This window comes from Miniopterus natalensis, chromosome 19 (assembly GCF_054644295.1).
Source record: "Miniopterus natalensis isolate mMinNat1 chromosome 19, mMinNat1.hap1, whole genome shotgun sequence".
Taxonomy (NCBI): domain Eukaryota; kingdom Metazoa; phylum Chordata; class Mammalia; order Chiroptera; family Miniopteridae; genus Miniopterus; species Miniopterus natalensis.
This window is the reverse complement of record NC_142099.1, coordinates 7,741,467-7,764,676: the sequence shown is the minus strand read 5'-3', so window position 1 is coordinate 7,764,676 and position 23,210 is coordinate 7,741,467. Positions and strand designations below refer to the sequence as shown.

At 40.2% G+C, this 23,210-nt stretch overlaps 2 protein-coding genes and 1 long non-coding RNA gene across 8 annotated transcripts in view; 2 read left to right on the top strand and 1 right to left on the bottom strand.

Annotated features, from left to right (window-relative positions):
• Positions 1-977: 977 nt before the first annotated feature.
• Positions 978-15,779, bottom strand: LOC107545334 (uncharacterized). 2 transcript variants are annotated; one of them, XR_001604011.2, is made up of 4 exons: positions 15,659-15,779; positions 10,969-11,081; positions 5,149-5,236; positions 978-1,085 (listed from the first exon to the last, which is right to left on the bottom strand). It is a non-coding gene; the product is annotated as an uncharacterized LOC107545334 (long non-coding RNA). The 2 variants fall into 2 exon arrangements; XR_001604010.2 differs by lacking the exon at positions 978-1,085 and adding an exon at positions 4,636-5,021.
• On the top strand, positions 6,713-16,140 carry SIKE1 (suppressor of IKBKE 1). 2 transcript variants are annotated; one of them, XM_016223416.2, is made up of 5 exons: positions 6,719-6,892; positions 7,120-7,225; positions 8,018-8,160; positions 9,561-9,674; positions 11,424-16,140. In XM_016223416.2, the coding sequence occupies exons 1-5, from the start codon at positions 6,734-6,736 to the stop codon at positions 11,523-11,525; spliced, it is 624 nt and encodes a 207-aa protein (XP_016078902.1). In that variant the 5' UTR covers positions 6,719-6,733; the 3' UTR covers positions 11,526-16,140. The 2 variants fall into 2 exon arrangements, with proteins under 2 accessions (XP_016078903.1, XP_016078902.1); XM_016223417.2 differs by lacking the exon at positions 9,561-9,674 and having other exon boundaries at positions 6,713-6,892.
• A 4,374-nt stretch (positions 16,141-20,514) lies between these two features.
• CSDE1 (cold shock domain containing E1) overlaps positions 20,515-23,210 on the top strand; it is a 33,533-nt gene continuing 30,837 nt past the window's right edge. For 2 of the 4 annotated variants that reach the window (XM_016223355.2, XM_016223354.2), the window contains exon 1: positions 20,516-20,590. The gene's annotated coding sequence lies outside the window, so the exon portion shown is untranslated. Of the gene's footprint in view, positions 20,591-23,210 lie in introns of all 4 variants that reach the window. The other 2 variants (XM_016223353.2, XM_016223357.2) reach the window with 2 other exon arrangements.

Sequence of the window (23,210 nt, the reverse complement as noted above, 5' to 3'; positions counted from 1 at the left end):
TTTCCCAATATACGTTAAAATGTTTTAGTGATTTGTCACTAATCTTTTCAGTATCTTGCCATCACAAATTTTTAAATTGGGGTTCATAAAAGATCTCTTTAAAAAGACATTAAGAAAGGGAAAGGGTTGAACAAAGCTGTTTTCCACTTTAATCATAAAATACAGTAATAGGTTTAAAATATTAGTTCCACATCCAGCAATCGTGCATTAATTAATGAGGTTCACAAACTGCCTTTATTCCTATTACATTTTTTCCACTAGACAGCCTTTTGCATCTCGACAAGAAATCTACATATTTTTTCATTCAATTTTATACTAAATGAAAAAAGTAGTTTCTTTGGGTAAGAACTCTACTTAGCATTCGTGCCTCTTGAAGGAAACGTGCACTAACAGTAACCCTTGCTGCTTTTGAGTCGAGTCTTGAAAGAATCCTAGATGCCCTCTAGTGGTGGTCCTACATTCCACAAAGGCTGATGAGCCCTGATGAGGTCTGTTTTGTTGTGATATATTGGTCACACAGCAATACTCTTCCTGTTTTTCAAATCAGTCATCCTATTATGATACAGTAAACAACCTAGATTGAGGAATTTTAAGACACACCACAACAATTTAAAGTTTCAGCAATGTGAATACAGATTTCTGAATGGCTGTGACTGAGTGTCCTCAGTTCGATGAGCCTCCCTATGAGCCAAGCAAAGTGCTGTAGGTCTTCTGGATGATAAAGTTTTGAGCATTTGTACAAAATTTGTAAAATTGGTTCTTGTAAATTTTCCACATGTTGCTTATTTTTAAGGCATGAACAATCTGAAAAACATCATATGTATCTTAATACTAGAAAATGGTAGAAAATAATGAATTTGAAACAATAGAAAATATTTATTGAATCCTTAATATATGCCAGATATCATGCTAATTAACTTGCATCTATGCAGTATCTTATTTACTCTTCATAAAACTCTATGAAGAGTATTAACTCTATGAAGAGTATTTATTGACGGTCAGGCAGCATCATCCATCCAGTCATGTTGGAGATACAGCAGTAAGCATGACAAAATTTCTGTCCTCACTGAGCTTATATTCTGGGTCTGGAAGGAGTAGGGAAGGAAAGAGACATGTCCACATTTTTTTAAATAAAAATATGACAGTGATAGATGTTACAGAAAAAATAAAAGGAAAGGGGATAAGAATATGGGGGGGGAGTAGCTATTTTTAAAAGGATAATCCTAATTGACATTTAGCAGAGATCCAAAATGGTAACAGGAGAGAGCCATGGTGCTATCTAGGAAGAGAGCTTTCCAAGATTTATCAAGTACAGAACCCAGGACAGAAACTTGCTTGAAATTTTCAAGGAACATATGCATCAAAAAGAGAGGGGTTAATGAACAAAATAAACTGACCAACTAAACAGGTCCATGTGGATGCTTGGGACAGAATAACAGATGGGGGGGGCAGGAGGAGATGAACCAAAGAACATACGTGCATATATGCATAGCCCATGCACACAGACCACAGTATGGAGAAGGCCTAGGGTGGGGGTGAGGCTTGGTGGAGGGGGCAAAAGGGAGAAAACGGGAGACACCTGTAATACCATCAACAATAAAAAAAAAAAAAAAAAAAAAAAGAGAGCCTTGGCTCCGAAAAGTGGCAGGTTCAATTCTGGGTCAGGGCACAGACCCAGGTTTCAGGTTCCCGTCGGGTACTTATGGGAAGCAACCAATCGATGTTTCTCTTTCTCTCTCTCTCTCTCCCTCCCTCTCTCTTTCCCTTCCTCTCTCTAAAATCAATGAAAAACATATCTCAGGTGAGGATTAAAAAAGTCTATTGGAGCCCTGCTGGGCGTGGCTCAGAGGTTTTGGATGACCTGGGATCCAGGCGATTGGGGTTCGATTCCCAGTCAGGGCACATGCCCGGGCTGCGGGCTCGATCAATGACTCATCATTGATGTGTCTGTCTCTCTCTCCCCCTCTCCTTTCCTCTCTCTGAAATCAATAAAGATATATTTTTTAAAAAAGTCTATTGGATACTAGGTTTATAGTCTCATCCCTTTAGGGCATTTCTAAGGAGGCAAGGTTACAAACATGTCCTACCTCCTCTGACCTGATGACTCACTTGCTTTATCTGACTGAAACAGTCCTACTTTCACATAACACAGCACAGCTTCAGTATACACCTCCACCTTTCCTGACATCCAGTTTCTGACTTTGCAACTACTCTATTAATGTCAATTCTTCAAAGGGCAGAATTGATGATAAAATCTTCAAGTCATGTCGCATGTTTTATTTACTTTTTAAAATAATAGGCCCTGTATCTGTGAATTTTAATCAGTGAAACAATAACAGGATTATACTTTATTTGTGTTGATTCTAAAATATTCCAAAACCAGGCTCCAAATTATGCCTGAAAAGAAGTGACACTCTCCTGGCAACCTTACATTAAAAAATACCACAGCAGACATATAGTACTTGATCTTTTTTAAAAAGCAATGCTTGCCCTGCCCAGTGTGGCTCAGTTGGTTAGAGCATCTTCCCATACACCAAGTGGCGGCAGGTTCAATTCCTGGTCGGCACAGACCCAGGTTGTGGGTTTGATCCCTGGTCTGGGCGCATGCAGGAGGCAACCGATTGATGTTTCTCTCTCATACTGATGTTATACTTAAGAAATTGCACAAGTAATATTATCAGCTTGTGTTTTGAAAATCAAAATTAAATTTAAAATTCAATTCTAAGAGATTGTTCTTCTGGGATTTAGTGAGAATACCACAAAGTTTTAAGTGATTTATAAAAAATTTTTTTAAATGCTCCACTCTTCTAACACTACCCCACCCACCTCCCCACCCAAGGCTTTATATTTGATAGAATTGAGAATATTACTAATTTAGAGAAATAAGGCAAAAAACTAGAATGGTAATTCAAAATATAACGGCTAATGAGGAGATGCACGCTTTATATACATACACAATGCTAGTGGCTGATCGTCAGTCGAGCATGTTCTTTGAGCTTTTTTTCCAGCTCATCGCTGCACTTGGCTGGCTAGCACAGTTGATCTGCAGCTATAAAGCAGGAAAAGGCTCCTAGGGTGGCCCAACCCTTGACCTTTTATTCTTATTATTCCATTAGACTCTTGGTGTGCTGCTACCTTCATATGTGAGCGAGTTCTCAGTGCCCATCACAGGGATCCTCACAACAGAGCTTAATAAGTATAAGTGAACAGGTGAAGAGGCAATGGCTGCTATGCTAATCAACTGATCTAACCACCCAGAGGTTAAAAGTAAAGATGTAGTGAAGGAATGCCTCTGGCATTCAAGAGAATCAGAATGTCTACTAAAGGAGTTCATGATTGTTACGCCTTCTTCTAAATTCAAGATTTATTTATACTCATTGTATAGGAGGAAAACTGGACATTAGTAGTTGACACTCTGTGTATGCATCTGTTAGTGCTTTATGTCCCTGGGCTAAAATTGTTTTCATTCAGATTTATCTAACAAATTATTCATGTATACCTTTATAAGCAGAGATCATGTTCATTTTTATTTCCCTGGTGCTTAATCAAGTGACTTGCCTATAAGAGATATTCAATAAAGGCTTGCTGCCTAGCCAGCGTGGCTCCACGGCTGAGCATCGACCTAGGATCCAGGAGATTGTGGTTCAATTCCCGGCAGGGCACATGCCCGGGTTGTGGGCTTGATCCCCAGGCAGGGGCATGTAGGAGGTTATTATTATTTAAAGGTTTGGGGTTTTTTTACTTTTTGGTGAATATATTTAGTTTACATTTTGTTAACTACTTTTATCCTATTTAACAAAGGTGTTCATTACCAAATTTACCAAAGAATACCTATAGCACTTGTAAAGGGAAAAAACAATATCTAATGGTATCTGAAAATGTTTGCAATGTTTAGAAATTATACATTACAATCCTAATGCTTTATTAAAACATAAACAACTCTGTAAGTAGAAAAGCAGAAACTTTGGTATCAGTCCAGTGGAGAAGTCAACTAACAATCACTACTAACCCACCTGGGAGTAACAAAGCTAAAGTTGTAACCCTGCCAGTACTCCCACACATACACATACCACTCACAAATAGAAAAAAGAAAGGAAAAAATAAAGCAAGCCTGCTTATCTAATCCAACTTTTCAATTTATTAAAAATTAAAGCCACTGTCTTTTTGGGAACTGTGGTCATATTGTGTATAAAATTTAAAATCCTAGTTTATCACTGGTTTGCCCCCACTTGCTTTTCCAAGACCCTTGTCTTCCAGCAAAATTCACACTCATATTTATGGATGTCCTAAAATATGCATCACAGTCCCACTAAAAGTAGATCTCTATTGGGTGCCTTCTACAGGATGATTCTGTTTCTGTCAAGCACCACTGCCACCTCAGGTGTCACTCTATCCACCAAGTACCATCTCCCTAGGTTTACCTCCACCTTCTTCAGCTAGGCATTACTGATGCCCAAAGCCTCACTCTCTTCCACCTCTAGTACTACAGCTGACCCCTAACAAGCTGAACCATGCTATGTAAAACTGTAAAATCATGGAGATGTGCCACCACAAAAGTATAATTTCTCATTTTAGTCAAACTCCTAACACCTCTCATTTACCTTTAAGCATCAGTACCTCCCTCTCTATGGTAGATTGCAAAAATGGACACACATTCTTTCCCCTCCATAAAAAAGTGGAACCTATTTGTCCAGCCCTTGAATGTAGGCTGGCCAGGTGATTGCTTTGGCCAATGAGACTGTAGCAAACATGAATGAGGTTTTATGCAGCAAGTAGGAGTAATTGTCAGTCATTGTGGAATTACTATGACCAGTCCGGTTCTCAGTCCTAATGGGGTGGGGCATAGAAAAATAATTACCTGCCATCACAAGGGCAACAAGGGGTGATGGTATCCTTGAGGAAGAGCTATTAGAGAAGCAGACAACTTGAAGTAGGGAGAAGACCCGTTGGAGGACTTGCTGTTTCTGGGTGAAAAAGAATGATGGGCCCCCGCAGTGAAAATGCAAGAAAGGAAATCTTTCCTAAAGATACAAAAGAGATAGGTTGCTTTGGTAACTGATTAAGTGTAAAGACTTAACAGGAAAATAAAGGCCCACTTTCAGGATTCCATTTTGGGCAAACGGGTGTATGAATGTGCTCTTTACTTACACAGGAGGAAGAGCAGGCCTAGAAGCAGACAATGCTGTTTTCCCACTAAACTGTTCCTGAAGTAAAGAAGGCTCTCCAAAAATATTCACTGAATAAATGAAAAAGAACAAAGTTTGACATATAAGCTTGACAAGGTAAATTCATAAACCATTATAACGAACCACATAAGTCAATGCTGTTCTGATTAAATTTATCCTCAAGTTATTAACTGAATTAAAATAGAAAAAATAGGCAAGCAGACAATAACTCCATCTCACACCCATTAAAAACACACACACAAAAAACACAGAACATAGCAAGTGTAGAGAAGAACAAAATAATCAAGGATGTGGAGAAACTGGTCCCCTTATTCAGTTGGTGAAGATGTAAAAGGGTGCATCCACTGTTGAGAACATTATGGTCATTCCTCAATACTTTTAAAACAGAATTACCGTATAACTCAGCAATTCTGAGTATACACCCAAAAGAATCAAAAGCAGGGACTCAACAGATTTTTGCAGACTTGTGTTTCACAGCAGCTCTATTCACAATAGCCAGAAGGCGAAAGCAATCCAAGTGTCCACAGATGGACAAAGAGATCAACAAAATGTGGTATTTGTACATATATGTGATGAAATATTTTCAGCCTTAAAAAGAAAGGAAACTGTGATGTGCCTGGGCGAACACAGAGACCATTATGCTAAGTGAAATAAGCCAGTCACAAAAAGACAAATACAATTTGCATGACTCCACTTGTATGAGGCTCCTGAAGGAGTCAGTAGAAGAGCGGCTGCCAGGGCTGGGAGGAGGGCAGAGGAGGGGCCTAATGTTTCACCGGCGCACAGTGTCAGTTTTGCAAGCTGAGTTCTGGAGCTGGGTGGTGGTGACGGTTGCACGACACTGTGAATGTACGTCATACTACTGAATTGTACGTTTAAAATTGGTGAAGGTGGTGTATTTTACAATAATTTTTAAAAATCTAAATTTTAAAAAAAAAGGAACGAACCACCACCCACACCAATCAAAACGAGTAGGGGGAGGGCTCTCCCTCCCAGGAGGCGCCCAGGGCTTTCCTCCCCGGCCTTTCTTCCCTCTCGGGCGTGTATGTCCTAAACCCTGCGGCTCCCCGGAGACTCGCGGCCAGGGGAGCAGCGGGCAGCGGCAGCTGGTCCGCGGCCAACGCCCGGAGCCTGTCGCCAAGGCCCCGTCCTCTCGGACTTCCCGGCGAGCCAGAGCCTCCCCGCCGGGGCTCTCGCCTGTTGCCTCCATCCTGACCCCTTCCTAGTTTCAGTCCCCAGCGCTAATAACCCTCTCTCAAAAAAAAAAAAAGGGAAGGAACGCCACCCACCCAGCAAAACCTGACTCGCCCACGGGGCTGTGGGAACAGAAGCCAAGGGCGTGGCAAGGGCGGGCCGCGGCTGCGGGGCGGGCTCAGGGACGCCGGCGACGGCCGGGGGGCCGCGGCAGCCACCGCGCAGGCGCGCACGCGGCGGCCCGGCGCCTTTAAAGCATACCGGAAGTGACGGCCGGCGCCGAGACGGGCTCCGGGAGGGTCGGAGCGCCTCGCTTGGGGGAGCGGCGCCGGGGCGGTGGTCCTGCGGCCGCTATGAGCTGCACCATCGAGAAGATCCTGACTGACGCTAAGACGCTGCTGGAGAGGCTGCGCGAGCACGATGCGGCCGCCGAGTCGCTGGTGGATCAGTCGGCGGCGCTGCACCGGCGGGTGGCCGCTATGCGGGAGGCGGGGACGGCGCTTCCCGACCAGGTCAGGCAGAGGGTAGGGGGCCGTGCCCTCAGGTCCCGGGCACTCGACGGGGGGAGGGCGAGGTCCGGCGGGACCTCGGCCCGGAATTATTCCTGGCCGCAGGGTCGGCGGGGAGAGCTTTCTGGGCATCGGGGCTGAGAACCCTGCCCGAGCCCCGGCTCCTGCCTCTCGGCTGCACCTGCGGCTGTCCTGTTTCCGGCGCGCTTAGTCTCTCTCTGTTTGTCCAGTATCAAGAGGATGCATCCGATATAAAGGACATGTCCAAATACAAACCTCACATTCTGCTGTCCCAAGAGAATACACAGATTAGAGACTTGCAGCAGGAAAACAGAGGTCAGTCAGGCCTTTTTGTGTAGTTATGATTTTCTCATACTAAATATTGCAAAAGTTCTTGCAAAACTGCGCAACTGTTCACTAAAGTGCACATGCTATATGTATTTCCAGGTCAGTACTTTTAGTAACAGTTACCCTGTGCTGGCCCAGTAAAATGAAGTTTGTTACATTACCCTTTTCAAGGTTGTCTGATTGATTTTGTATTTATAGGCAGCTTATCAAAGAGGTGTTTAGTAGAGTTGAATTGGAGTTAATATTCTCAAGGCATTAAAATGTAAAGTTTAAATATTCAAATATACTAAAGTTAAGACTGAAGAGTTTTTTATGTTCTTGTGCAAAGTGGAAGAGCTGAATTGTATACTCAAGATAGAATTTCTTAGGTTTGATAAGTACATTATTAATGATAGTATGAAGTTATTTGTATGTCAGTTTCAAGGGGGCTTCCACATATATCAGCCCATTGTATTCTTATATTTTCATATTGAGATATATAAGCCAGGTAAGAAATAGGCTCAGAGAGGTTAAATGATTTGCTTAAGAGTATTACTAGTAACTCACAGAACTGAACTGAAACCCATGCCTTCTGATTCCAAATCCCATGTTTCTACCAAACTGTGCTGCCTCTGCTTAGAAAGTTATGTTTCACATTGACCTTAACTGTTATGTTTTGTGGACTTTACAAATTTGGAATCACAATATCTCATGGAGTATCATAAAATTCCAAGTGTTAAGAGTCTGGCTTTGAAAGCTATCTCTCAGACATCACTGCCAAGTTATTTTATTTTTTGATAGAGCTGTGGGTTTCCTTGGAAGAACACCAGGATGCTTTGGAACTCATCATGAGCAAATACCGGAAGCAGATGTTACAATTAATGGTTGCTAAAAAAGCAGTGGATGCTGAACCAGTCCTGAAAGCTCACCAGACTCACTCTGCAGTAAGAAACTTCGATGAATAAATTCTAAATGAACTGAGTTGAAACGTTGAAATTGTTTTAGTTTGTGTGCCTTCTTTGAAGAATAGTAAGCTTGTTTTCCTTTCATGTTTATCACATTCACTGTTGGTTTTGCTCTAGCTTTGTAAAGATTTTAATAGAAAGACGGGAGTAAGGGGCTGCTCAGGTCCTTTCATTTGAGTAGGACTAAGGTTCCTTCCTCCCTAAGGACTCTTTCCAAGATGTTAATGAAAGCTTAATTCTTCCACCAAACATAATACCAGTTGCTCAGTAATTACTTGATTGGTTATTATCGTACATTTCACTAAATTGTGAGCTCCTTGGTTGTAAGGAGCATAAATTCCTATTTTATCCCTAACATAGTACCTGCAGAGAGCAGGCAGCTGGGAAACTTATTAAATTGAACAAGTGTCATGCTTGTTAGGAGAGAGAAGTATGGTTTAAAAAATACATATACATGGCATAGTTTCTACACTTTGGTTAATTATGATTTAACTTGAGAAACCTAGTAATTGCTCTTATGTCTGTAGAGTGCTTTATAGTTGTCATTGTACGTTCACATGGACTATATCATTTAATCCTGGATTAATAGATTGGTGCCTCACTATTTGCTACAGTGCAATTTATAAAGTTTCATCCTAGATTCATGGAAAGCACTAAGACTTAACACAAGTCTTAGGGAACAGGGATGTTTTAAATATGTGAATGGCTTTCATATGGAAGAGAAAAATGAACTTTATTTTCTTTACTCTGGAAGAGAAAATTTGAACCTTGAAGGAAACAGATTTTAACTCATATGAAAGACTTGTTAAAAGATAAGTCCAGTCCTGGACAGTGTGGCTCAGTTGGTTGAGTGATGTCCGGTGCACTCAAAGGTTGCTGGTTCAATTCTGGATTGGGGCACATGCCCAGGTTGCAGGCTCGATCCTTGGTGGAGGTTGTACAGGAGACAGCCGATTGATGTTTTGCTCTCATATTGATGTTTCTCTCTCTCTCTCTCCATCTCCCTTCCTCTCTCTCTAAATACCAATAAAAATATATTTTTTTGAAAAGATAACTCCAAAAATGGAATAAGGTACCTTGGAATGTGGTGAGCTTCTTACCAGGAAAAGTATTCAAATTTCAGTTAAGAAGACACTTAGAGATGTTGTCTAACAGTGGTGGTTAGACTAGAATCAATCTTTTGAAAACCAATTATTTGTGAATACCACAAGATTATTACGGCTTTACCCCTGAGAATTCAGATTATAGTGAAACGCCTATGTGACTGCTGTAGCATAGATTAAATGAACTTTTAAACATCATAATGCACATGTTCTCATGTACTTCATATATGTAGAAAAGATGACTTTTTCACCTTTTTTGTGTAAATATCTTCACAGGAAATTGAGAGTCAGATTGACAGAATCTGTGAAATGGGAGAAGTAATGAGGAAAGCAGTTCAGGTGGATGATGACCAGTTTTGTAAGATTCAGGAAAAACTAGCCCAATTAGAGGTAAGACTGTTGCTATTTTAGGTTCACAGTATTTCAGGAAGTTTTCATAGAGTCTGGAAAGTGTGCCATCACTATCCTATCACTGCAGTGTTTTGATGTTTTCTGTGTGCTGGTGATTTAAAATTAAAACTCCTCCATACCCTTTTCAAAAAAGGAAACGTAATCAGCAGCATACAATGAAAATGCCAACTATGCTAGAAATTGAGATGTTATCATATCCAAAGGGCAGAGTGTGGAAGGGACAGATTACACGTGAATTAAAGTCCCTCATCTGCCACAAAAGGAAGTCGAATAGATAATGTCTAGAGTTGATGATAAGAATGTAGCAGTTAAGGCATATTACTTAAAATTATAGAAGTTAATACTAAAGAAATCGATAAAAGTATTAAAAGTGGTTGCCTTTGGGGAACAAAGCCAAGGGACTACTGTTTATTTTATAAGCCCTGTAGTCTTGATTTTTTTAAAAGCTATTTTCATCTAATATTTTTTATTAAAATGGAAATAATTTACAAAGAAGGGCCTAGGGTGTTCGTGCGCCCATAAAATTGTTAAGGAAAAACATAATAGTTTGAATGCTGCTTATTACCAAATGCTATCATGGGCCCTTTGAGAAATACCACATAAAAAAAGCTAGGGTCCCTGCTCAGCCTAGTAAAAGGAATGACTAGTACAGCAGGTCCTCAGATAACTTCAGCGTCGTTTCATCACAACACTGATGAGATGCCATAGGAACTTAACTCTTGTTTATATCATTTAGCCTATAGTAAAAATGGTTTCTTTATACATCATTTTGCTTAAAGTTCCAGTACCTATCGGTGATATTAAATGAGGACTTACTCTACTTATAAGATATGAAATGGTATGTAAGTGTTAGGAGAGAGATACAAAGTACTGGGGGAAGCACTTTATATGGTAGAAAATTTAATGACCATAGGCTCTGACTCTTTCCTGTAAACACTATGGTTTACCAGAATTTCCTGCAGAGAGAGTAAGGATGAGGCGTGCTAACTGCCCTATGTGAAAATCAAAGGGAGTGACAAGGTCCCAATTAGGAACTGGGAGGTAGTTCAAGTGATAGAACAACCTTGCCTACATTCTTCTCAGTTATGGAAACAGCCCTAAGGAAACATGAGACAAATTTTACTTGATACTTTAAGTGGAAAAAACATGGGCATTGGATGGCGACCTCAGCAATACCACATCCAAGTTGTCTGAGTTTGGACAAGTTTTTGGACTTTGTGAGCCACACTGTCCTCATTTTAAAAAGAATATGGGTGTAGGCGATGATACCTACCCTACAGATGGTTGTGAGATCATATATTTAAGACATCCACGTGGTACTGGTTACGTGGCCAATAAATCGTTTCTTCTCTCCCTTTCCTTCCTTTCTCCAAAACTGTAGGACATCTAGGAGAGAAGATTGAGCTGAGTGAAAATATTATTAGACATTTGAAAGATAGAATAGTAGCAAAAATCATGGGAACCATGAAGAGTATCATAAGTGTGAATTCCTCCAATGGAGAGGAGTCTTTTTTTTGTAGTCCTAACATGTAGCATATAAAAATTGCTCAGTAAATGTTTGTTCGATGAATAAATAAGTAAATAAGTAGTATTTTAGGAAATTCTATTTCTTTTGTTTCTTAAAACTTTAAAAATTAATATGTTTTCTGTTTCTGACGCAAAACAATGTGTTCTGATGCAGTTACAGTCAAAATACCTGAAATAAACATATACTTTTTTCCCCCCCAGCTTGAAAATAAGGAACTTCGAGAATTATTGTCCATCAGCAGTGAGTCGCTTCAGGTCAGAAAGGAAAACTCAATGGACACTGCTTCCCAAGCCATCAAATAACTTCAGCTTCTGAATGACAGCTGGAGATTCTTTATCAAGGAAGGAAGTTACTATCTTTCTATTTGAGTATTGTCCTTTCACTGTCTTGCCTCAGACTTGATTTAATATTGATTAAAGAAATCAGATGGCAGTTTAGAATTGGCAGCAAAATGGGCTATCCACAAAATAGTTTTGGGGTGTGTTGAATTTCACCATTCCTTTCTCTAAGAGACTACTTTTAATTTTCATTTCTGGGACCTCGATTTATATAAACTGTGTATTCGGTTCATTTTTGTTTTTTCACATCTCTGAAACTTTGAGCACTGTATCATAAGCCAGTGATTTTATTTTATATAAGATTGTAAATTGCAATTATGAAAAAATTTAAAAAGAGATTAGCTTTTTAAATCTATTTAGCATAAACCTGGATTATTTTCCATTTGAGAACCATACAATTCTGCAGAACTACATCGGCAAATTCTCTTATTTGTAATGTCATTCACCTTCTATGAAGTTTTAAGTCTCTCTGGTGCTAAGAGTTGGTTTGGCAATTCATGGCCGTGTCTCTTTACTCTTAATTTGAGAGAACGTGTTGCTAGTCTCCAGGAAACATACTTGAAAATAAGTCAACTGTTTTTTTCCATTGGTAGTATAGTCATTGTATGTTCAAAGAATGCTGAAAACTTTGTCCTGTGTATGTGGACACACACGTACACTTAGCTCAAATGCTAAACATAGCTTTTAGTTACTCCGTTAGATATTGGTAATCAATTTTTAAATTTTTTCTGCTAGGAAATCTTCAACTTGGGTAGTTTACCTAGTGTGAAGAGCATATAATAGGTTTATTCACATCACAGTTCTTAGGTACTACACTCTACTATTTCATTTATATATAACTTCTATTTTATAGTTAAGAACCATCATTTACTTTGATATCTTTCATTACTAGTACCTGTAGTTGGCTTTCTTTTTAGATCCATTTTTCACAAGGAAGCAAAGTTTTATCACCTAATAAGAGTTATTACATTCATAGTGCTATATAGACAAGCAGTTTTGAGATTCAAATGCTGAGTAGTCAACTAGGATCATTCATCAACTCATTCCCCCATCTCAGTTTACTCACATAACTTCATGTTATACTATTAATTTAGGTTTACCCCCAAATAACTGAACTAATAAATGCTAAACCTGTCAGTATTTTCTGGTAATATTAAGCATCATAATGCATGGGAAAGGCACAGTATTAAAGAATGTTTTGTTAGTGGTTGGTGTGATGTAAAATTTCTTTTGTACTGCCATAAAAAATTAATTCCCATTAAAACAACAAAATCTCTCCAAGATGTCCTAAAAGCATCTAATCCCAGTAATACTAATTGACTTGGCCTACAGTGGTAGGTTTTAATGCACAGGTATATGTTCTTTTAGAATTCATCAAGTTTCTATTTAGAGTCCTGCATAGGACTTGAAAATATTCTACCCCAAGTGTGGCATTTTTATTTCACTTCCCAAGAGTAAGGAATCTTTTAGCCAAGCCATTTGCCTTGAAGTATATGTCCTAAGTGCCACCATATGTCCTGCAATTCCAATTGAGGAGGTTAGTACCCTATACTATTTGTCAGCTGCCATGGCCAGTTTTCAGTGAACGTGGTAATCAGATAGCCCATTAAAGTATAACATGGTGTCTGTCCCTTTATCTGTCTTATGTTCTTTTACATTTTCTTTAGTTCTTTACATCTCAGATATCAGGATAAATCTATATGTTAACTTTTCCCCCTGACAAATCAAAAGCTCTCATCACTCTACATGATATAATTTCTGGCTGGTGTTAATGCTTTGAAGATAATGTGTATTTAAAAAAGTGAAAATGTTTTTTCATTTTGAGTGATTAATGTTTTTTTTTTGCAGTGGATGGAGGGACTTAACTGGTTTGTGAACTCTTAGTACAAACTTTTCTAATAAAAACCTAATTTAGATAATGTCAGCTAATTTTAGTCAGTAATGAGTCTAATTATTAGGAAATGCAAAGGTTTATTTTTCACATGGATACTGACCTGTTAAGTAGACAGGGTTTTCATAAATGTTTTATAATTAGTGCAATGTAGTCAGCAGTATAACTCTACAAATAGTTGTTTCTGAAATGGTTTTAAAGATTTCCTCATGATTAAAACTCATGATTACAAATCACATTATAAAATTTAAACTAAATTTGGATGTATCTTGAAAAATGCTTAAATATTACTGATATCTAGCTTTATTACTTTGACTTATTTCCTTAGGCATAATTTGACTCAGACATTGAAGGTCTAGTTCAATATTCCTCAAAGTGTAGCTCACTGACCTACTGAAATTGAAATTTCGAAATGGGATCTAGGAATTTGTACTTGAATAATCATCCCAGATAACTTCTAAGGACACTTAGGATGCTTTACCTTTTGTTATGCTCCAAGAATGCTAAATAGGAGGCAGAACCTTCAGAGCTTCAATGGAGTACAATTCACTCTACATTTCATGTAGCCTCCTGGAAACACTGTGGAATTGATGGAAGTGAATTTCTGCATGTTACTAATCCTAGGATTCATTTTTATTTCATATTTTAACATCTCTGAAATTGGGATATGTCTTATGTAGAGGTTGTGGTGTGGTTGATTCAAAGCATAAGCAAAATTGGTTTGCATTCTTGGTAGAGGACACTATTCAATCAAGTATGGTCCCAAAGTATCAAGGGGAAAATAGTATTTTTACTATGAAGAATCCTGGCAGACACCACTGTACCTGTTACCAGGGAGATGAGGAGACCTCAGTTCTTGTCTTGAGGGAAAGATTTCAATCGAGACAAAGTGTAGAAAAGCAAGAATTTATTGACTGCAGCAAAAACACTCAGGACAGTGAAACAAGGAAGGGCATAGAAGAAGCTGCAGGAGATCTAGGCTGGGCTGCCTTGGCCCACTGGGAAGTCAAAGAAAAGGGGGAAAAGGGTCCTTGGAGACAGGTTTGGGGGGTTAGCCCAGGAAGAGCTGCCCTGCCCATTGCTCCCCTGGTTGCAAGTCTCATGGGGTCCCTTAGAGGTTAGGGGACAGATGCCTGAGGGGGAGGGGGAATGGCACAGGCATGCTCCCTGGAGAGATCCCATTGGGACTTTCATTTTTAGGGGTTTTAAAGATTAAGGGTGGATCAATAGAATATTTATCAGCTTTATGCTGATGTACCAAAATGAGATTTATTCTCTTAATTTGTCTGTCCTTGGGTGTAGTTGGCAAATGGCACTAATTGGATTTCTGTTACCTGTCTCCTGAGTAGGGTGATTTAAGCTATTTAACCCCAGGTTGGGGAGTAGAAGTGCAAACCATTTACTCAAGTGTTCTTGGTTTAGGGAAGCTAGGATTTATTAGGTGGCCACAAACTGCTATTTAACTGTCTCAGTTTCCCTATTCTGCTTGTCCTGGAATTTTTCTAGCTTCTTACTATGCTATAACATACCCAATTGATTAAGGTAATATGACGAAAAAATGGTTTCTATGCAACGTAACCTCAGGGTAACCTGATCATAAATTCCTAATTGGGCACTGCATGGTGGGTAGTCACTCCCCAGACTTATCTTTGCCTTAAGCAAGCTTTGTCCATTGTTTCTGTGCATCTAAGTTAACACACTGTTGAAATGGCCCCTTTCAGATCCTTCAAACCATAACCACCCTTAATCGAGCACCTTTTTTTTTTTTTTTAATGTTAATCCTCTATGGGTTTGGAGTAAACATCATTAATAGTACATTTCTCAATATCATATACCCCCTGAGGATGCAATGAGAAGGGTGTATCACCTCTGTAACATTCTTCCAAATAACACATAAACTTGACCTAATCAAGGGAAACGGCAGACAAATACAAATTGAGGGACAATTACAAAACAACTCTCCAAGCCCTAGCTAATTTGTCTCAGTGGTTAGAACCCAAGGGCTGAAGAGTCTGGGTTCGATTCCCGCCAAGGGCATGACCTCGGTTGCAGGCTCTATCCCCTGCCCTGGTCGAGGCACATGTGGGAGGCAACCAATCGATGTGTCTCTCTCACATCGACGTTTTTCTCTCTCCCCCCTTCCACTCTCTGAAAAGCAAAGGAAAAACTATCCTCTGGTGAAGGTTAAAAAAAAAAACCAACTCACCAGTGTTGTTCCAAAGCATACAGGTCACGAAAGACAAGACTGAGGAACTGTCAGAATGGAGGAGACTAAAGAGACCAAATGCAGGGTAGGATCCTGGATTTGACTCTGGAAGAGAAATGAATATTAGAAAGATAATAAAACCTAAATTAATTTTGTAGTTTAGTTAATACTGTGTGAAGATGAATTTTCTAGTTTTGAAAATTGTTCTTTCTTGAGGTAAGATTAGCATAATGGGAAACTGGGTGAAGGCTTTATGGGAACTTTCTGTACTATTTTTACAATTCCTTTGAAAGTCTAACATCTCAAATATTCATTTCCGATTAATGAGGCTGAGCATAAGTTTTTCAAATATAGACATTTAAAAAATATATAGACATTTAAGTCATTCCCCCTTTTTTCTTCTTGATATGTAATTATTTAACATATTCATGCTACTAATACCTTGTCAGTTTTATATGTTGCAAATATATATTCTTCTAGTCTGTTGACTTTTTTATTTGGGGGGGCTGCCTCTTGATGAGTGAAATTTTTAAAATATGGTCAAATTTATTAATAAAAAGAAAAATTCAGAAGACTTAGATTTTGTGAAGAAGTTTTAGGAATACCTTAACCAGCTTACTTTGCTTTTTTTTTCTTTTTCACTATATATACGAGAGTGACACATAAAAACAATTCTAGGTCTAAATAAGTTTAAAAGAGCTCTCAATATAACAATTCTAAGTAATAAAAATGTCAGTAAAAATGGCAACATATTTTCTTTTTACAGTGCATAAATAATGTATCATACAATCAATAGTCTTAGCTTTAACTAAGTGCCATTCATTCATTCATTTAATAAATATTTATTAAGTACTTACTATTATTTTATCAGTCACTGACCTAGGTGTACAGGATATAATGATGAACCAAACAGAACTGAAGCAGAAGAAGGGCAATAATTAAATTCATAAATGTGTTAATTCTGGATGGTGATACATGTTATGAAGACAATAAAACAAGTAATATTTTTAAAAAGCGATGTTAACAGTAGGTACTTTAGAAAAGATCTTTGTGAGGCAGTAACAGTTGAGCTGAAACCCAAATGCTGAGAAAGTGCCAAATATGTAATGATTTGGGGAAAGACCATTCCAGGCAGGGGCAACAGTAAACGCAAGGTTTCTGAAGTAGGAACAAACTTGCAATGTTCAAGGAAGCAAAGTGGCAGTGGAGTTGAATCACAGGGAACCAGGGGTTAGAGACTTAATGAGGACTGGGTCATTTAGGGTCTTGTAAGCCATGGCAAGAGAGTTTGGATTTTATTCCAAATGCAGTTGGTTTTCATCAAGATCTAATTTAATAAAAATTAAAAATAATCTTTTGCTTTGCCCTTCCCTTCGGCTGATTCCCAGAGCTGAAGTGTTTTGGTGGTTACTTTTAGTGCAGCAGTTTAGCATGTCCACCTGATTCTTCCATTAAGTGCAATGTTGACATTTTATAGGGAAGCATTATATAAAACTTTTGCATTGTTCTCATTTAAGTTCGAATATTTTATTACATAATTGTTATTCTTATATTTATTTTTGAGGCTTGTTGATGAATAAAAAGTTTTGAATTGTGAAGTTCTAGGAGTAAATTTTAATTATTTACATTCGGTTGGAAATAATTATTCTTTGAAAGTTTTTGCTTTAAATTGCTTCCGGTCCTGAAATCTTGAATGTGGTTCCCTTTACAATCCACTATTACCATAATTTTATAAAAGAAATTCCCTTTAACTTCCCTAAATAGGAAAGACATTATGTTAGGAAAACAACAGTCCTTAAAATCCTGAATAAATTTAGCCTTATTTTTAAAAAATCTTTACGTTGACCTAATTTTTCTCATTTCACAGAGAATGGACAAAAATCCTGCCAATCACTGCCCAAGAAAACTGTATAAATGTGTAAAGGAAGCTTGCTTTTGATTCTCGTGTAGATGCCAGGGAAATGTATGTGTTCACTGACATTGTAGAGGAAAAACAATTTCATTGTTGATTTTCGTTTCTCAGAGAAGAAAAATTAACATAACAAATAACCAAAAATGATATATACAATTTTTCCTGGTTATTCCTAAATAGATGAAATGCCTTCTCCAAACCCCTGGCCACCCTTTTGTGTTGCAGATGGTTTCCCAGGGACCTCACAAGTTTCTGCTTTAACTTCAGTTTTTAAAAAGTAAAGCAGCTATATTTTGGGGTTTTTTTTTATTTTACTTCAAAATTCATCTAGAAAAAAACTACTGCCTTAAATTATAGTGATCTTCTAAAAGTGAAACCTAAAAATAACAACAAAAAGTGAAACCTCGGGCCCTGGTGCTAAGAGCCCCCACCTGGTCTCACCCAGTGGCAGCACCAGTTCTGGCCTGGAGGTGGTGGCTCCAGAAGGCACCTCAGCCCCAGCTGGGGGCCCAGGTACCCTGGATGACAATGCCACCATCTACTGTGTCTGCCAGAAAACAGGCAACCCAGTCATGTGCAACCAGTGTGAGTTCTGCTTCCACCTGGACTGACACCTGCCAGACCTGCAGGATGAGCTGGGGGGCCAGTGGAGCTGCTCACACTGCCTCGTGCTAGCTGACCTGAAGGAGGAGGATGGCAGCTTGAGCCTGGATGGTGGTGACAGCAATGGTGTGGTGGCCAAGCTCTCACTGGCCAACCGGAAGAAGTACGAGCATGTCCTGCTGGTCCTGTTCTGCCACAAGCCCTGCTGGCCCCTGCACAGCTGGCCACCGACTCCAACTCTTCCATGGATCAGCTTGGCAGCACCTTAGACCTGACCCTGATCCACATTTGCCTCCGGGAGAAGTTGTCACTCCCCCTACAGCTCTCCCCAAGAGTTTGCCCAGAATGTGGGCAGTATGTTCAAGCAGTTCAACAAGCTGATGGAGGGCAAGGTCTATGTGTAGTCCATCATCAACCTGCAGCACTCTTTAAGACTTGCACACATGAGGCCTTTGGTGACACCAAGGTCTCTGCTATGCTGGTGGAGCCCTCGCCATGACCTTGTCTGGTGCCTGGTGCCCAGGAGCTGTCCAGTGGCCCTGGTGATGGCACCAGAAGCAGGGCCCCCTGAGCCAGCTCAGCCTGGGTCTGTTCTATCACCCCCCTGCCCTTCCCCTCTGGTAGCCTGGCTCCCACTCCTTGGTAGCCCCATTCCCCAGCTCCTCACAATATGGTTTTTACTTGTGTGGATTTAATAAAAACTTCACAAGTTCCTAAAAATAATAACAAAAAAATTTAAAAAATGAAACCACTAATTATGGGTAGTACTTGTAGAAAGGATAAATCATTTAAACTAGTGATTTATGTCCAATCTATCTTCTACTTTTTTTAATGCATTGCAAGCTTAAATGTGTACTTCTGGGTTTATATATATTTGCATTTTGTTAAATGTAAATTGATACAAATTATGGATCAAAGAGAAATTTGAAAGAAATTGAGATATTCAGAATGAGGATGATGAAATGGTTATGATTTAAGAAGATCTTTAGGAATTATGTGTAATGGTAGGAATCCAGACTTTATTCTTCCTTATTAATTGGAATTGTATTTATAGAATTTAGCAAGACTATTACTTTTTACACTTACCATTGCTGTGATATTTGAGAATGTGTGCTCTTAGACCTAATTCTACTTTTAGCCCAGCTCCACATGACCTTGTTTCTAGAGCAAGAGCCCAGGGCAGTTTCTCTGTAACATTAGAATATCCAGACTAGATCTATTGCTGGGAAAGAGAGATCTCAATTTAAGAATTAGTGAAAGGAAACAAAACAGCTGGTTCGACATATTTACATTCTGTACTTCCCCAACAGAACATTCCAGTTTCTAACAACTTACACTGTTGTTCAGTGACATTCATTCAACAAGCGTTTGCGAGTTGTCTATGCCAGGCACTGTCAGGCACCAGGAATGCAGAGATGAAGGTCACAGGCCCGTCCTGAAGTATCATTAGCTAGTACAGACTAATAATCACCACAGAGTGAGCTAGGAAAGCACTGAAAGCGAAGCCAGTATCTGTGCCCAGGAAAGCGTGGGAAGGCATCAGAGAGAACAAAGGCACCTAGGAGGTGGTATCGGGTTGGAATAGCAACTGAGGTGGAGAGAAAAATCTTTGAACATCAGAAGTAGGATGCTGCCTCCTCTTAGAGCTCCAGATGATTTGCTCAGATTTCAACCTTTTGGTTACTGATTCAGCCTCTTTGATTACCTGATACACTACGCATATCTTCTGGTAACCAGAAAGTTCAGCTAAAGGAGTTTTTTGTTTTGTTTTTTCTTTTAAATGATTTTACTTCCTCGCCCACTCTTGTCCGTCTGTTGCAAGCAATGTAGGTAGCTTCTGGGAGACAAAGGTCTCACTTAAGACTGCCAAATTGCCTTGCTAAAAACCCGACTCTATAACTAATGAAAATTCCAGTCTAATGTAACAGGCAAGAGAAAGCAGGCTTACACTGTGAGTGAGGAGAAACGGGGGTCTGGGGGCTTCTGGATCATCGCTGGGAAAAGAGAAATCCATTATAGGACATTCCTGGATATGCCCTCCGAATTGTTCGCCCTGAAGCTTTACCCAGGTCTAGCTGCTTAAAGCACCTCAGGTTAGCAAAGATCAGAGCGCTGAAGTCACCTGCCACCCCGCCCCCCGAGTCCCAGCGGAGTCAGTAAACACAGAGATTGCTTCCCGCAGCTGGTGGGGGAGGGAGGGTAGTGGAACGTAATCACCATACTGGTTGTGGTTAAGCGCAGCGGACCAGTGGGCGTCACTCGGGCCTCGCGCGCAGGCGTATTAGGAACGCGCTCCCCTCCCCTTCCTGTGCACGCGCTAGGAGCCCGCAACTCTCGCGAGAGAAGCGAGATTTATTCCTACGTACCGGGCCGTGCTGCTTATGGCGGCGCTGGAGAGGGGGCGCTGAGCTGTTGGGGTGAGTACGACCCTAGGGTCTAATTGTGGGTAGCAAGAAGCCAGGCTAAGGGCGGATGAGAAGACCAAGACTAACGGGAGAGACTTCTGTGTCAAAGTGGGCACTCCTAGAGCTCCGTGTAGGGAAAAATCTCACCCTGAGTCTCTGCCTCGGGCTTTTCCACCGGGCCCCCGTTCAACTATATAGGCCTCACGTCAGGCCGCAGAGCCGAAGCGAAGAGTCAAGACCAGGCGTCCGCGCGTGGTGGCGGTGGTGGTGCCTGAAGGGGGGGAGGGAGCGAAAATGGAGGCTCCGACCGCAGCCAAGATGGAGGTAGGGGTGCGGGGCTAGGCCGCGGAGGCTGCTGGGAGTTGTAGTCTGGCCGCTTCCTTCTCTGCGGCTTGGCGTGGGGAACGGGAACTACAAGTCCCGGCGGGCGGGGCGAGGGGGTGGTGGCGCGGTCCTTTGTGTGAGGCTGGAAGAGCCCGAGGCAGAGGAGAAGGGCCTACTTTGGCTCTGGACCCTATAGTTTCCCGGCTGTCATCTGCTTGGGGACGTGACTACGAGTACCAGAGCGCAGTGCGGCACTGGGGCCTCCTTTGTGTATGGGCTGAGGCCCGCTTCACCTAAGTGCTTAGGGGCACCTTTCCTGGGCCACATCTGGCTTTGTAGCGCGGCCTCATTGTCATCCTTATTTCCACTCACCTCGAGCTGTCTATCTTCGGGCTCTGTACCCAACCTTCCCTTCGTCCCCTCCCCTTCAGCTGTTCGAGAAAGGGAGAGCCTAATATTAGGCATTGGCTCTCATGCCTCTATCCTGAAGTTAGGGCGTGCTCTATGAGCTCAGTGGAATCTGTCCTCTTTCCCATCTTCTCTAGCTCTTATGGTGCAAGAGCCAGCCCCACATTGTGCAATGGACGGCTTGGCTTCGTCATTCTATGTAGAGTTAGTTTTTTAGAGCCCTGGTTGGAGAGACTGTCTAGGTTTTTACCATCCGCTGTTTTATCAGTACAGAATCTTAGTGACACGGTTCTTTTGCTTTGAGGTTCTCCTTTAGAAACATCCAGATGGTTCCTCTCTTGCTTGGCTCAGAAGTGAGGCAGGGAACGCTCCCGAAGCCTCCCAATCTGCAGACACAAAAATCTGAACGTTGTTGTGCTAGGCAGTTTCCTTGTTTGGCATCTAAAATGAGTGAAAGAATGTGGTTCTCTTTAAACTGCTGAGAGGCCGGGTGGAGGGGGGAGAGGACGCTCAAAGACGCCAGTAGTTAAATCTGTTTCCTTTGAGAGACTTACCTCTTTATCAAGACGGTATGAACTGGCAGCTCTCTTACAGAACTACTGGTCTGTAAAATGTAGGAACCAATTTATAGCTCACCTAATATAAGTTCTAGGTCAAACGCTGAGTAATTTTCATTTTGGGTTTCTAGAAGGCAAGCATTCGCAATACTACATTGAGGGGCAGTATGTCTTGTTGTCCTTTTGATACTAACCAGTAATGGGTACCCTTGGTGTAAGTTAAGCATGGGTTTATATACTTGAACAGGCAATGCCCGAGTCATAATCCTAGATAAATACTCAACTGTGTTTCTTTTTGTTTCTTTTTAGCACTAGGCCCGAAATAAAAGAGATGGTAGTGGTTTGAGTGATTTTGCAGCTGCTCTGGATGTTTACCATTGAGATGAGTATTTATAGCAGCTGAGTTGAAAAGTAAAGTATTTGAAGCACAGAAGATAGGTTTCCCTTTTTTGTAAATAAGTTCTGACTTAACAAGTGTGACCTTTAGAGTGGTTGAAAATTCTGTAAATTTCTAGCAAATCAAAAATGAGTGAAAACTGACATGTTTTATCCTGTTTCTGTTTTCCTCTTACGCTACCTAAAGACACACTGTGCAGGGCCATCCAACATTTTTAAAAAATAATTTCTTTTAAATTATGATAAAATATACATACAGTAACCATTTTAACCTTTTTAAAAAAAGTGTACAGTTCAGTGGCATTGTTTATTCACATTGTGAGGAGGATACTTTTGACAAGGTAGCTGAAACATAGAAATACTGTTTGGATAGCTTTTTAAGGACTTGAATTTCAGAACTATTACCAAAAAAAATTAAAATCTTGAGATCTTGTTAAAGAAACACAAAGAATGGGTGTGCCTTCTTAGCCGTGTCTTTTCAAAAACAGGGAAATTACTTTGAGACCTTTGACCGAAATTGTCTTATGGAGAGCTATAAAATTTGTAGGATTTTTTTCATAATAGAGAATTACAGCTAGAAGAATAATTATTTTTAAAGACTTAATCGATAGAATGTCGTCTTTGGTGAAACTGCTGTGGTAGGAATGACTTTTCTTGAATCCCATCTTTTCTTGTTTTTAAGTCCTTTCTTCCAAATCAGGATTTTAAAGAATTCTTTTGTCTTGGTATTAAAATGTTTTCCACTTACAGGCATGAATTCCTAGTTAAAAAACAAAACAATACAAAACTTTTTTTTATACTGCCATGCCTGAGGAATTCTGTTGTACATTTTTTCATTGTGGTTATTAAACTGAATATGGTATTTTAGGCAGTATTCTATTCAGAAGTTTTGAATGATTATTTTTGGAGCATTTTTATATAGAGTATGTCCTTTTATTCTGAGGTAA